This window comes from Helianthus annuus, chromosome 2, assembly GCF_002127325.2.
Source record: "Helianthus annuus cultivar XRQ/B chromosome 2, HanXRQr2.0-SUNRISE, whole genome shotgun sequence".
NCBI classification, from domain to species: domain Eukaryota; kingdom Viridiplantae; phylum Streptophyta; class Magnoliopsida; order Asterales; family Asteraceae; genus Helianthus; species Helianthus annuus.
The window spans coordinates 4,280,498-4,292,990 of record NC_035434.2 but is presented as its reverse complement, the minus strand read 5'-3'; the positions used below and the strand labels follow the sequence as shown (position 1 = coordinate 4,292,990).

At 30.7% G+C, this 12,493-nt stretch overlaps 1 protein-coding gene across 2 annotated transcripts; it reads left to right on the top strand.

Annotated features, from left to right (window-relative positions):
- Positions 1 to 7,858: 7,858 nt before the first annotated feature.
- On the top strand, positions 7,859 to 10,271 carry LOC110908836. Of its 2 annotated transcripts, none has more exons than XM_022153837.2 (9): positions 7,859 to 8,015; positions 8,110 to 8,223; positions 8,305 to 8,338; positions 8,428 to 8,664; positions 8,805 to 8,855; positions 8,998 to 9,060; positions 9,231 to 9,317; positions 9,459 to 9,632; positions 9,787 to 10,271. In XM_022153837.2, the coding sequence occupies exons 1-9, from the start codon at positions 7,927 to 7,929 to the stop codon at positions 9,814 to 9,816; spliced, it is 879 nt and encodes a 292-aa protein (XP_022009529.1). In that variant the 5' UTR covers positions 7,859 to 7,926; the 3' UTR covers positions 9,817 to 10,271. The 2 variants fall into 2 exon arrangements, with proteins under 2 accessions (XP_022009529.1, XP_022009519.1); XM_022153827.2 differs by having other exon boundaries at positions 9,459 to 9,697.
- The last annotated feature ends 2,222 nt before the right edge of the window (positions 10,272 to 12,493 follow it).

Sequence of the window (12,493 nt, the reverse complement as noted above, 5' to 3'; positions counted from 1 at the left end):
AAGATTCTTCAGAATCCGATATCACGACAACATCGTTTTCAGCTCCAGCCATTCTAACAAACATTTATAATTTTAACCCATTTTTTTAAAAAAGGTCAAGTAATACCATATAATCCATTCTTTTTTTGTACTTTAAAGTAATGACAATCATACATACTTTAAATACCATAATTCCTTTTGATGTTACATTTGTATTCTACTTTAGTTAATTACTTTTATTACTTAAACATATCCTATATTATTATGATTTTTTAATCAATCTAGATTACACAAACCCATTTGTCATTATATTCAAAATCAAAATCAAGTAGAAATCTTTGTTCTTTCATCATTTATTACCCAATAATATTTTCATTATTTATAATCCAAATATAAAGCATATAAACAATATTATAGAAACTGTTATAAATAACAATACAAATTTATGTCAATATATGTGATTTAAGAATAGTGTAAATCATACTTTATTCAACAACAAAAACCATTTAATCATCCAAATCAAAATATAAACCAACCAAATCAGTTTCTTCATACGACTATCAACATAATATTTCAACCAAATCACACTACCAACCTAACAAACTAAAGTTCCAAACACATGCAATACATATAATCCCTTTTTAATTTACATAACATACTAATTATTTATTTTAACTTTAAGTCACTCAAATTTCACATTAACTTACTGATTAATCGTTTTTAGGGTTAGATCGTCTGAGTTATTTGGAATAAGAAAGACAACTTTAGTTTTGAAATCAGAATAACAATCTGTTTAAAAGTGATCGGATGTAAAATCTAAAACTTACCTTTACTAATTTCTTTATCCTCCTTTTGGGTATTCTTGAGGTATGTGATGAAGTTGAAGTAAAGCTTCTTTAGGTATTAGGTGATATATATAATGATTCTCATAGATAATGTAAAAGCTAGAGATATTTTCAATATTTTATTCGGTTATTATTTCATATATAACATTTAACTTTATATTGTTTTATATTTCTAATATTTACTATAATAACATTTAACTTCATAGGTGTATAAATTAAGTTTTGGAACTGAATTGATAACATTAATACAATTACACAATTATTTATAACATAAATTTATTGTTAAATTCAATTTATTTTAGTCACTTTATAAACTATAGGTTGTGTAGACGTAATTTTTTAAGTGTGACGGTTGTAACATAGAAGTTCTATCAGTACATTTTTATACTAACATCTCATCTTTGAAATTCTGAGTATCACAACAAATCTGTCATTTAAAAAGATTCCATACAAAATGATCTATAATACACGCACATTTGTCTTTTTTTTTGTTGTATTTTTATTATGTATATTCTAATTTTAGTGTCAAACTTTACAATTAACATATTATTTATTTTACCTAAATTATATACATGAAATATCAAAAAATATGTATATAATGTTATATTATGAATTCTATTTTATTGTTTCTTTGCATTTGTATGATAATACATTTTTAACTCCAACAGTTACACAATACGAGTGTACTGAGATGCGGAAGTTATTTAAATCCCAAAACATTTAATGTACTACATGGCTTACCGGTTTATAATAATACTCAAATGTAGTTTACAAAGACATATTATCAATTTTATAGTTTCATTTATGTAATCATTAATTTTATATTATTAACCAAGTTTATAAGTCTTTTACATATTTATTTTTTGATATATAGTTTTTTTTTTTAAATGTAGTTTAGGTTCTTTTGTTAGTTACAAATTATATAAACAATTTGAATGACATATAAATAACCACAACTTAATTTATAAATATACATATTTAAACATTCATAATCCACAACCATTTATAAAAGATACCAACATTACGTACATTCCAAAATATGGTATCATATAAGATATAGAACTAAGAGGTTTTAAACTTAAACTACTAATTAAGAAAAAAAAAGTTTAACAGTACTTGCATGTCCCAAAAAAGAAGAAGACATTTAATAGTTACACAACCATCATCATTTAGTCTGCACAAACATCTGAAGCATTCTGTTATCGAAAATGTTTTAACCTGCATTAACTGGATCAACCTTTGATAAGATCAGGAGATTTTGTGAACATACAAATGTGAAATGCAATGTGTCACCGGAATGAAGTCCATTATCCTTCATGAACATCGGCCAACCTTCGATAGCATACCTTACAGCATCTCCATTCTTCTGCCTCCTAAGATTCATATCTATTGTTTTTCCTTTCATGTTCATCACTTTTAACTGGTGCACTTTGTTTTTGAATCCTCCAATTCTTACAATATCAGCAGACATTCTCTGCATGACAAATATAGTTTTATAATTAATTTAGGCTTATTGATATTAGAATATTTTTCTTTGTCGTTGACTATTTTAAAAAATCATACCAATCGTTTATCACCATTTTTTTCGAACTCATGAATACCACTTTTGTAAGCATCATTTATCCTTGCAACACCTTTTGTTTGCACATCCACTATCTTCAATGCTTTGTCATAACTCTTTGTATTTTCTTTAACCTTTTGAAACATTATACAAAATGTATTATTAGAGTAATATATATAATCACAGCAGTTATACTAAATACTCATTACTAAATGTTGTTAAGTTTAGTTATACGTACCAAGCGGCTGTATGTTCTCTGTCCAACAGTTGTCACTTCTTGCATTTCCACTTCGGATTCACATATCAGGCTTTTACTGTTTTCTTCCTTACAACATTCCACCATCTTTTTTCCTTTCATTTGAACCTGTTAAAACAATTAATAACGTTAAATAAAAAATGAACAAATACTAATTAAATATATATAAATGTTTGTAAATATATTAATATAAGTAATCATCTATTATTTTGTTTAAAACCAATACATATGCTTTTCTTGCTTGGTTATTGTCTTCTATGATCAAACTCTTTCTTTCTGCCTTTGGCATTTCTTTTCCTTCATTGTTTTTATTCACCTTTTCTTGGTTATCTCCTAGAAGCCTTTGTATTTCCTAAATAATTAAATCCATAAAATATTATAGTAATTTCAACAAAATCTATACAAATGATTAGTTATTACCTTACTAACTATTTCATCTGTTGAGTCATCATCTTCACAGAAATTCTGTTATAAAATAACATAACGAAATTAATAATATTTACATAATTCTACTGTAAGCTACTTTAAATTACTTACAAAGTTAACGTTTTTGTAGTATGTCTCTCTAGGTACTTCCATCAGAGAGTCATCTTCACTTTCTTCTTTCTTGGTAAAAACTACCTCAACTCCTCTACGGTAAATTTTCAATTCAAATGTGACGGTGTCCGTTTTCTTCAACAACAGTATATCATCCTCTTGTATTGCAAGATCATCAAATAACTTCGGACAACCTTTTGTAAAAACATAATGATCATTGATTTTGTCCGTGTCAATGTTCCAAGTCTGACTTGCTGCATAAATTTTGTAACAATCTTTGACTGGCGAATAAGTGTAACAGTTTGTTACGTAAGCTTCCGGAATGACCTGAAAAGTTTTGTAATATTTTATTGTTGGTTATATATGTATACCATTTATTTAAAAACTATATCAAAATAAATTTTAATTTACAAAACATGTTAGTAGACTTACTACAATCTTTAAGATGTTGTAACGGTTGACTGTCACAAACGATTCACCACATATGTTGTCCACAAAACAATCTATCTCAATGTTTTTGTCTTCCATTATCCTTAACCGCAATAACGTCCTCTTTGGCAACTCAAGCTCCCTTATTACATTACTCCATCCGTCAGTTATAACCGATTCACCACTTACACTTCTCAAAGAAACTGGCCAACTTTTTCCAGTTTCATGCTTTATCAATATTTTGGTTCTTTGCCAATAATGTCCATATACGTTCTTCATAAACTCAATTGGAAGCACCTACGGTTACATTTATGTTATATATTTTAATTAATAAAAGATATACATAATTGTTTGTATACATTGTATCATACCAGTTTTAACGATGATTCATCTTCTAACAAAGCCACACATGACGAGCTCATTTTTAAAAACCTGTAATATACAACATATTTTAGAATCATTTACTATTGAACATAAAGTTATACATATTTGTTCATAGCAATATAAAAATTAGTTGTTAACTAATATTCCACAAAAAATTTTGATAACTATGACTTTGTAATTGTTATATCTACAAAATTTAAAGTCATATAATTTTATTAATATTTTCATTATTTATAATCCACATATAAACAATATTAAATTAACTGTTTTCACATGATGTTGATACATATCGTGTGGATACGGCTCGGCTCGGTTCGACTCAACTACGAAGTGAAGGCCGTAGTCAAGACATCCTCCTGTCTTGACTTGGTATGCTAGTTACTTCGTAATGTTAATGTACATGTAACTGCGTGTGTGCAGTATACATGTTAGTGTATTGTTTATTTGTTTGTTGTTTGTTTGTTCTAAGCCCAAGTCAAGGCCCAAAGCCCAAACAACATGCACATGTCTTTGAAGCCCAATATGAAGACTCAAGCCCACATGAAATGGACGAAATCCCAGAACATGTTTGACGAAAACACTATTTGGGTGAAATCACCCTTGTGGTGAAAACCAAATTGGTGAAAACACTATGAGACGAAATCAAGGAGTGATTTCGTCTGGTCTTTTGATTTCGTCACTCCTTCAGTATATATATACACAGACATCAGACATAACACAGCTGAAGAAGTCTGAATAGATTTCAGAGAACACACACACGAGAGAGAGAGAGAGTTTACAGAGCACATTTGTAAACGTTGATTTGTAACTGACTTTTCATAGTATTAATACAGTGGTATTAATCGTTGAAATATCATGTCCATATTATCATTGCGTGTTCTATCTCGGTTTGCATCTCCGGTTGGATTCCGCACAACCGGGTGTGTTTGTACACAAGGATTAGGCGACTAGATCCTCCCCTAGCCGGACCTACACATGATCATATATCAATATAAATGATGAATGATTCATTAGTTAATATTAAGCTATACATATATTATAATTGATGAGCAAAAATATAAATACATAATTTTAAAAAAATATTATGTAAATATAGGTTAATAATGATACTATTAACCAATAAATCAGATGTAATAAATCAGACTATTAACTAATAAATCAGTTTCTTTACAACCAGTTAAACTCCTATTTCAACTCGATAAACAATATCAACATAATCTTTCAACCAAAATCATTTAATCATCGAAATCAAACTATAAACCAAGAAATCAATTTTTTTATAACAATATCTACAGAATGTTTCAACCAAATAACACTATTAACCCATGAAAGTAAACTTCAAATAGCATGCAATACATATAACCCTTTTAAATATACATAACATACAAAAAATTTGATTTCTTTACAAATACTTAATCCCCGATTTCAACTGTATTTCATCATTAATCGGTTCAAAGAAACAAAATCGTCTGAGTTATTTGTAATAATAAACACAACTTCAGATTATATATGAAAATAACAATGCTGTAGAAGTGATCGGAGATGTAATCGGAATTTTACCTTTACTAATTCTTCACCGCCTCTTGGTTGTTCTTGAGAGTTGTGAAAGAAATTGATGTGAAGTGAACTTGCAGTATAGGTAGATGTAGGTGATATGATATGATTATCAAAGATATTGTAAAAGTTTACTTTTTTTATTTGTATATACGGTTATTTGATAGTTAAAATATACCTTTATTTTTTTTTTGTTATATTTTCCTATATTTAATCTAATAATAAAATAAATCCGTAACTCTTAAAGATTTTCATTATTTATTTGGTAAATATTACATAATATACGAATAACATTGAATTTATCAATTTATATATGTCATCTCTATATATAATTGGACATAGAAATCAGTCGAATTTTTTTAAACAATTGTTTTACAATTATATGTGAACCGATTTCTTTTGTTACATTTAGGTTTTAGATATTTGGTTTTCATATGTTATAAGTTTACTTTGTTATGTTTAATAGTTTTTCACAATGTTTAATGGTTTTTATTTTTAAGTTATTACATGTTAGGATTATTATTACTATTTGTTTTAGTGTGCAAACTTTATCGATCATTGTTTTGACTTCCAATGTAGTTTTTTGTTATCATATCCATTCATATAAAAAGTCACAGAATGTTTGATTATTTATTCATACACCGTATTAATCATACAATCTTTTCGTTTATTAATTTAAACTAGGTTATCACCCGGGACTGCTTCCCGGGTAGTTTAATTTTATTAGTTAAAAAAAGTTGTGTTTTTATTAAAACGTAACATATTATTTCATTAAATTTTAAATTTTATGACAAAAATGTTGAAATACTTGAACCAAACAAATAACTACCAGTTGTGAACATTAATATTGGTAATTACGATATTTTAGTTGCCAAAAGTTTTAATACTTAAACTAATCATCAAATAACTACCAGTTGTGAATAAGGCTTTTACTTTGCGATGAATTCTGAAAACTGTCAAAATAAACCATATAATCATCACTTTATTACATAAAACATCATGTATCTCAATACATCATTAGCTTCTTAACACCGTTTTAAAAACATAAAACATTCTGTATCCTACATTCTAGAGTTCGTAAACCTCACTGTTTTAAGATTCTTATATCTTAATGTGAGATACATATATCTCAATATAAAACCTCACCCTTAATTAATCTTTCATTTCACTGAAGTTTGAGTTACAAAGGGATGGTAATCAAACCTACAAGCTGCAGGAGACATTAAAATACAGCTAACGCTAACTAACATAAATGATCAAAAAATCCTTAAAATAATGAATAACAAATAGACTAATCAAATCAGACGACCCCAAATCCCTGGTTCTTACAAATTGCAATGCAAAACCAAAAATAAACCATTCAAATTCAAACCAACCAAAACCAAAAATAAAGCATTCAGATTCAAACCAACCAAAACCAAAAATAAAGCATTCAGAATCAAACCAACCAAAACCAAAAATAAACCATTCAAATTCAAACATTAAGTAACAGCAAAGATATAAAGGATACAAATAAACAAAAATAAAGAGACATGAGATTTCTTTGTACTTTGCTTGAAAAACTCGTAACATGTCAAATGATAACACAAATCTGAAACAAAACATTAACCATCAGTCGTAACATAGTATATATCTAAATCGATCGAACCATTAATAGATCAAGTGATATTGCAGATCTACGACGCTAACCTAAATATAATGTGAAGAACAACAAAAAAAATCGAAATCAAAATACCTCACTTGTGTGCTCATCAGATCTTGTCAAACCGATTCTTGTAAAACCGATTCATCAGATTTATGTGAGTTCTGTTATAATTCTAACACCGATTCTTGTCAAACGCACCAACCTTACGGGGATTATTGTAGTGGCCCACAACCCTCTGGTGATAAAACCGGTTCGCCGCCGGTGCAGACCACCGTGTCGGAGGTAATCCTCACCATGTGATTCTCTTAGCAGCGTCTCTCAACATTTTTGGGATTGATTGTTGTTTTGGATGAGAAATTAGGGTTTGAAATTGGATGGTTGGAGGCGGACGGTTAGAGAATGAAGATTGGAAGTGAAGATTGGAAATATTAATTTTTTGATAACATATATATACGGATCCGAATTGGTGGATTCGGATACAAAACGGGGCTTCATTATATGTGAAAAGAATACCCATTCAGTTTCCCGCCAAAACCACATCTAGGAAGCCCTAATATTGTGCCAAGTGTCCCAAATTTTTTTTGTTTATTATAGATAATAGATAATAGATAGATGTATATATTTATTTGATTACAAATATAGATTTCCAACCCGTGAGTATTCACGGGTTATAACCTAGTATATATATATATATAAAAGAAGGAAAACGTGCGGAGGTGGTTAGGGTTTCATCGAAATGGTTTTCACCGAGGAGAAGGAGTGTGTGGGCGTATATCATCGAGTCGGCAAGGAGGGGAGGGTGTTGGTCTCTTCAAATTGTATCAGGTACTTAGATTTCATATTATTCATCCAAGTTTGTCGATTGATTTCACATAACTGATTGTGTAATTGATTGTTTGTTGATCGATCGATCGATCAGTGAGGAGGAGAGGCTACGCCTATCTCAAATCGACAAGACGGAGAAGGATAAGGAGAAGGAGAGGAAGAGGAAGAGGAAGAGGCTGCTGCGGTTCTCTTCAATAGACAAGATGAGGTACTAATTTCATATTCTTCATTCATTCATTCAAATGATTGATTTTACATAACTGTGGTTGTGTTATTGTTGATCGATCAGTATGAAGCCAGCAGCATATAAGAGGAGGATGAAGGTAAGAGTACTATTTAATTTAAATAACAGTTATACATCAATTGTCATTTTTTTTTTATAATTATTACTCTTTGTTTGTGATTTGAAAAGGTGAGGAGGAGGTTCAATGGCGAGTTAAAGGACATGATTAAGCTTAGCAGTAACGATGAGGCTTTTCGTCTTTCATGGAAGACGCTTAGTGAAATTATAGATTTTATTCGCTCACGGAAGACTCCTACTCCTAACACATATCGGCAGTGGGATGAGTACGCCAGATCATTCTATCGTAAAATGTGTACCTGCTTTGGTGTTGATTATCAGCATTTAGAGGCCACTCCTCCTCAACTGGTAGGTAGTATATCAAACCTCTTAATTAATTAATTAATTGGTTTGGTTGATAATAGAGTTATGTTTTTTTTTAATTACATTTTTGGTGAGTCGTATCAATTTTTAATAGGCCATTCAACTTTGTTATTTTTTTATTACAGGAGACCCACCCCGTGCCAAAAGGGAAGTCATATATGTCTCGTTTAGCAGAGGTACTCTTACATATCAAAATTGATAATCACATAATTAATAAACCTATTCATTACATGAACCTAATTATTATTATTATTATCTTGTGGCTATTGGACTTTGTTATCATTATCCTAATTTATTTGCTCTGATTGTTGTTTATAGAGTGGTGTGGGGTTTGTTTTGAGGACCCTCTCCTGGGCAGAAGGGAAGAAGCATTTTGAACCGGTACTGTTGCACATCACATTGATAAACCTATCATTAATTAATTAATTAATTGTTTATAGCTCGTGTTGTATGAATCTCAATGTGACATGAAGCTTAGTCTTAGTCTCTTATGATGTTTGAATGATCAGCATTAAATATTTCTATTTGTTGATCGATCTCTGATTGCTTAGAAAACGCACATCGAGGAGGAGCCGGGCCCCGTGCAAATCATCCAACCAGCAACAGAAGAGATGTCATTTGACGAGTTTATGGACACGGTACTGTTATATATCAAAATTGATAAGTCACATAATAAACCAGCTATTATCAGTTAACTGATTTGGTTAAATCAACAAGGGTATGATATTTGAATCAGTACTCGGAATGACTGGATATTGTCTTTTGCTCTGATTGTTTAGGTATTGGATAGACTTGAGATTATTTACGCGACGTTGATCCTTGACGGGGCATTCGACTTCGGTCTTTATTCTCCTGGGACTGGACCCGACCGTATTCCGTATCATTTGCATTTGTTGCTTAAGGAAGCAGTTTATATCATGAGCAACACGAATGATAAGAAAGATTTGAAAATGGTTGAAGAAAAAATTTGCTTCTTTATGACCTACTTTCACTCTCATGTGCCATCTTCGTTTAGATAGTATGCATGCATGCATGCTGCAGCCTTTTTCTTTTTCTTTCTTTCTAAAACATCTTCGCTCATCAAGATCTTTTTTTTTTTTAATGCAGCAATCGGCGCCTGGCCAGTTACAACGTTGACTCCTATCACAGCACGCGTGAGCCTAGATACATGCTGGACGGTTACACCCTTTACCCCCATATATCCTTCCTCATGTGGGGGTGGGATCCGAGGGCCCGTCTCTCGCCACAAGAGATGGTTGAAATTATGAATATTATCCACTCACGGAAGACACCGTCATTTTGGGGGATGAGCTCTGAGGAGATATCATTCTACTGTAAACTATGTTCCTGCTTTCGGATTGAATACCATTATTTAGAGGGCGCTCGTGAGGATGCTGTGTGTTTGATGAATGTGAGACGAAACTAAAGGCTGGCTTCTATATGTGAAAACGTACGCCTAGCTTCTATATATATGTATGTATGTACGTACCTATATATATTTGGTGATACATGTTTCATCTTAATTTGGTGACCAAATGGCAACCATACTATGAGTGCGTGGGTTTTTACACACCACGGCTCATATGTTAAAACTTTTTTCTACACTCACCAGATTAAAGACTAGATTAGTTAATTAACGACTTCGGCAACAAAGAAAAATAGTAAAAGGAACTTTAAACACATCACTTAAAAAATTAACTTTAAAATTTTAAAGATATAACTATTCTGCTTATTATATAAAATTTAATTTATGCAACCCATGTAGAACATGAGGTTCTAAGCTAGTTTAATATGATATAGAAATAAGAAAATGATATTAAATCACAAACTTGTCGATCTCTTTTACTTATTTATTATTACTTTTATTTTTTTCCCTTTATTAATAATCATATAATACTTCATTGGTTCTACCACGTGTAATATACATGCTTCTAACCTAATATTTCAATGAATATCAAAAGTTAACTGAAGTTATCGGATCATGCATGTGTTTGTCGGCTATCACGTGAATTGATACAATTGAATCTGAAAAAACAAAGAACGGGACGAGAGAAGGAAAGGGTGGTGGGCTGGGTTATTATATTTTAGTTCAAATTAGATTATTATATTGGGTTGGGCTTGGGTTATGGAGTGTTTATTGGGCTAAAGGTTAAGAGAAAATTAACTGGGTTAAGTGAAAGTTAATTGTTTTGAACACCGAAAAAGTAGACCCTAGTGGAAAAAAATACTTGGTCCGCCACTGCACGTCACATTTCGTGAAATTTGTTGTCACGGTGACATTAAGATGTTTAAGTATATAAGAGAAGCGTAAAAAGTTGTGGTACGATTAAATTAAAAGAAATATATATGAAATAGAAACGCTGATAAAATGGGCCGCTCATTTTCTTCTTGGTCTTGGGTGTGTCGGACACTTGGGCTTCGTAAGCTAAAAGGACAGGCCTATTATTATTAGTATATATTTTTATTATATATACTAACAAATGATGAAGGCCCTTAACAACAGTGTAGGTTTCTAGGCTTTATATCTATGCAAAAACCCATCTTCAAACTCAACCAAAATGGAGGATTCGCAATGGAAGTTTTTACAGATACCTTCGATGCCAGTGGTGGCGAATTGGCGGTGGGGGAAGGAATCGCCCTTCCGTTGGGTTGGGGACAAAACAGGGTTAAAAAAATAAACATAATAATAATCATTTTATTTCAAAACCAAACATATGTTATTCTTGAATTTGTTAAAAAGAAATATAATATTTTTTTTAAAATAACATGTTGATGGTTAGTGCTTACCCGGTGCTTGTCTTAGCTCTCTCTCACATTCACGCAGGAGAGGCTGGGTCGATTCACGTGACTCTTTGTGCACGAGCCTCTTATACCCTTTTTTAAATGTAAAAAAGTCCCAAGACTCGATTTGAATTTCTTTATCAAATGTCACAAAAGATACAAGATAGATTTTGATCATATCATATGCTTATGGTCATTGTATTTTTCTTTAAAGCATATTTCAAGTTTGATTCTTGAATTTCAATATTACAAATTTGGTCCCCACACTCGTTAACTTTGTTCCACCAGTATCCAGTGGCGGAACTAGAAAAAAAAATTTAGGGGTATCCTAATTTTTTTAACTAAATCCGTCCTTGAAAATTTGAGGGGCCCGGTGCGGCTAGTAAAAATGGGCAGTCTTAAAATTTTCTTTTACCTAGGGTCATTCCTAAGAATTCGAGAGTCCTCAGGGGCTTGTGCTTTTATGTGTGTATATATATATAATATTACGAGGTTACAAACCCGTGTATACACGAGTTGAATAAAAAAAGTTAAATAGGTAGTATCATAAGCATGAAAACGTTCTCACAATTTTTTTATGAAACTTTAAATGTTATTTAAAAGTTTTATAAATAATATTTATTTTGCAATAAAAATATTTTCAACAACAAAAAATATCAAAAACTCATCATCCTTCAATATTTGTTAAAGTATCTTGTCTTATATGACTTTTCAAAAATAGAAATCCTTGGCTTTAAAATTAATCCTTTCCAAAATCTTTATCTTTAATTTCATATAACTAAAGTTTAAATACTTTGTTATTTTTATAACCGTAGAATCGTAGAGATAAAACATTCGTATTTTAAACATGTTTATATAATATTTCTTTTCATTTAAACAAAAAAGATAACCTATTAAATCATATATATAAAAGAGTTAATAGCCAAAATGGTCCCTGAGGTTTGCTTACTTTTGCCACTTTGGTCCAAAATCCAAAATTTTTAAATCTGGGTCCATGAGGTTTGCATTTTCAAAACCCCCTTTTTTACTGTTG

What these genes read in the sequence shown, in the direction of transcription:
- LOC110908836 (XM_022153827.2), top strand. Translation starts at nt 7,927, where the DNA reads ATGGTTTTCACCGAGGAGAAGGAGTGTGTGGGCGTATATCATCGAGTC. An exon ending in GTCTCTTCAAATTGTATCAG is followed by an intron (nt 8,016 to 8,109) that starts GTACTTAGATTT and finishes TCGATCGATCAG; the next exon opens with TGAGGAGGAGAGGCTACGCC. An exon ending in GGAAGAAGCATTTTGAACCG is followed by an intron (nt 9,061 to 9,230) that starts GTACTGTTGCAC and finishes CTGATTGCTTAG; the next exon opens with AAAACGCACATCGAGGAGGA.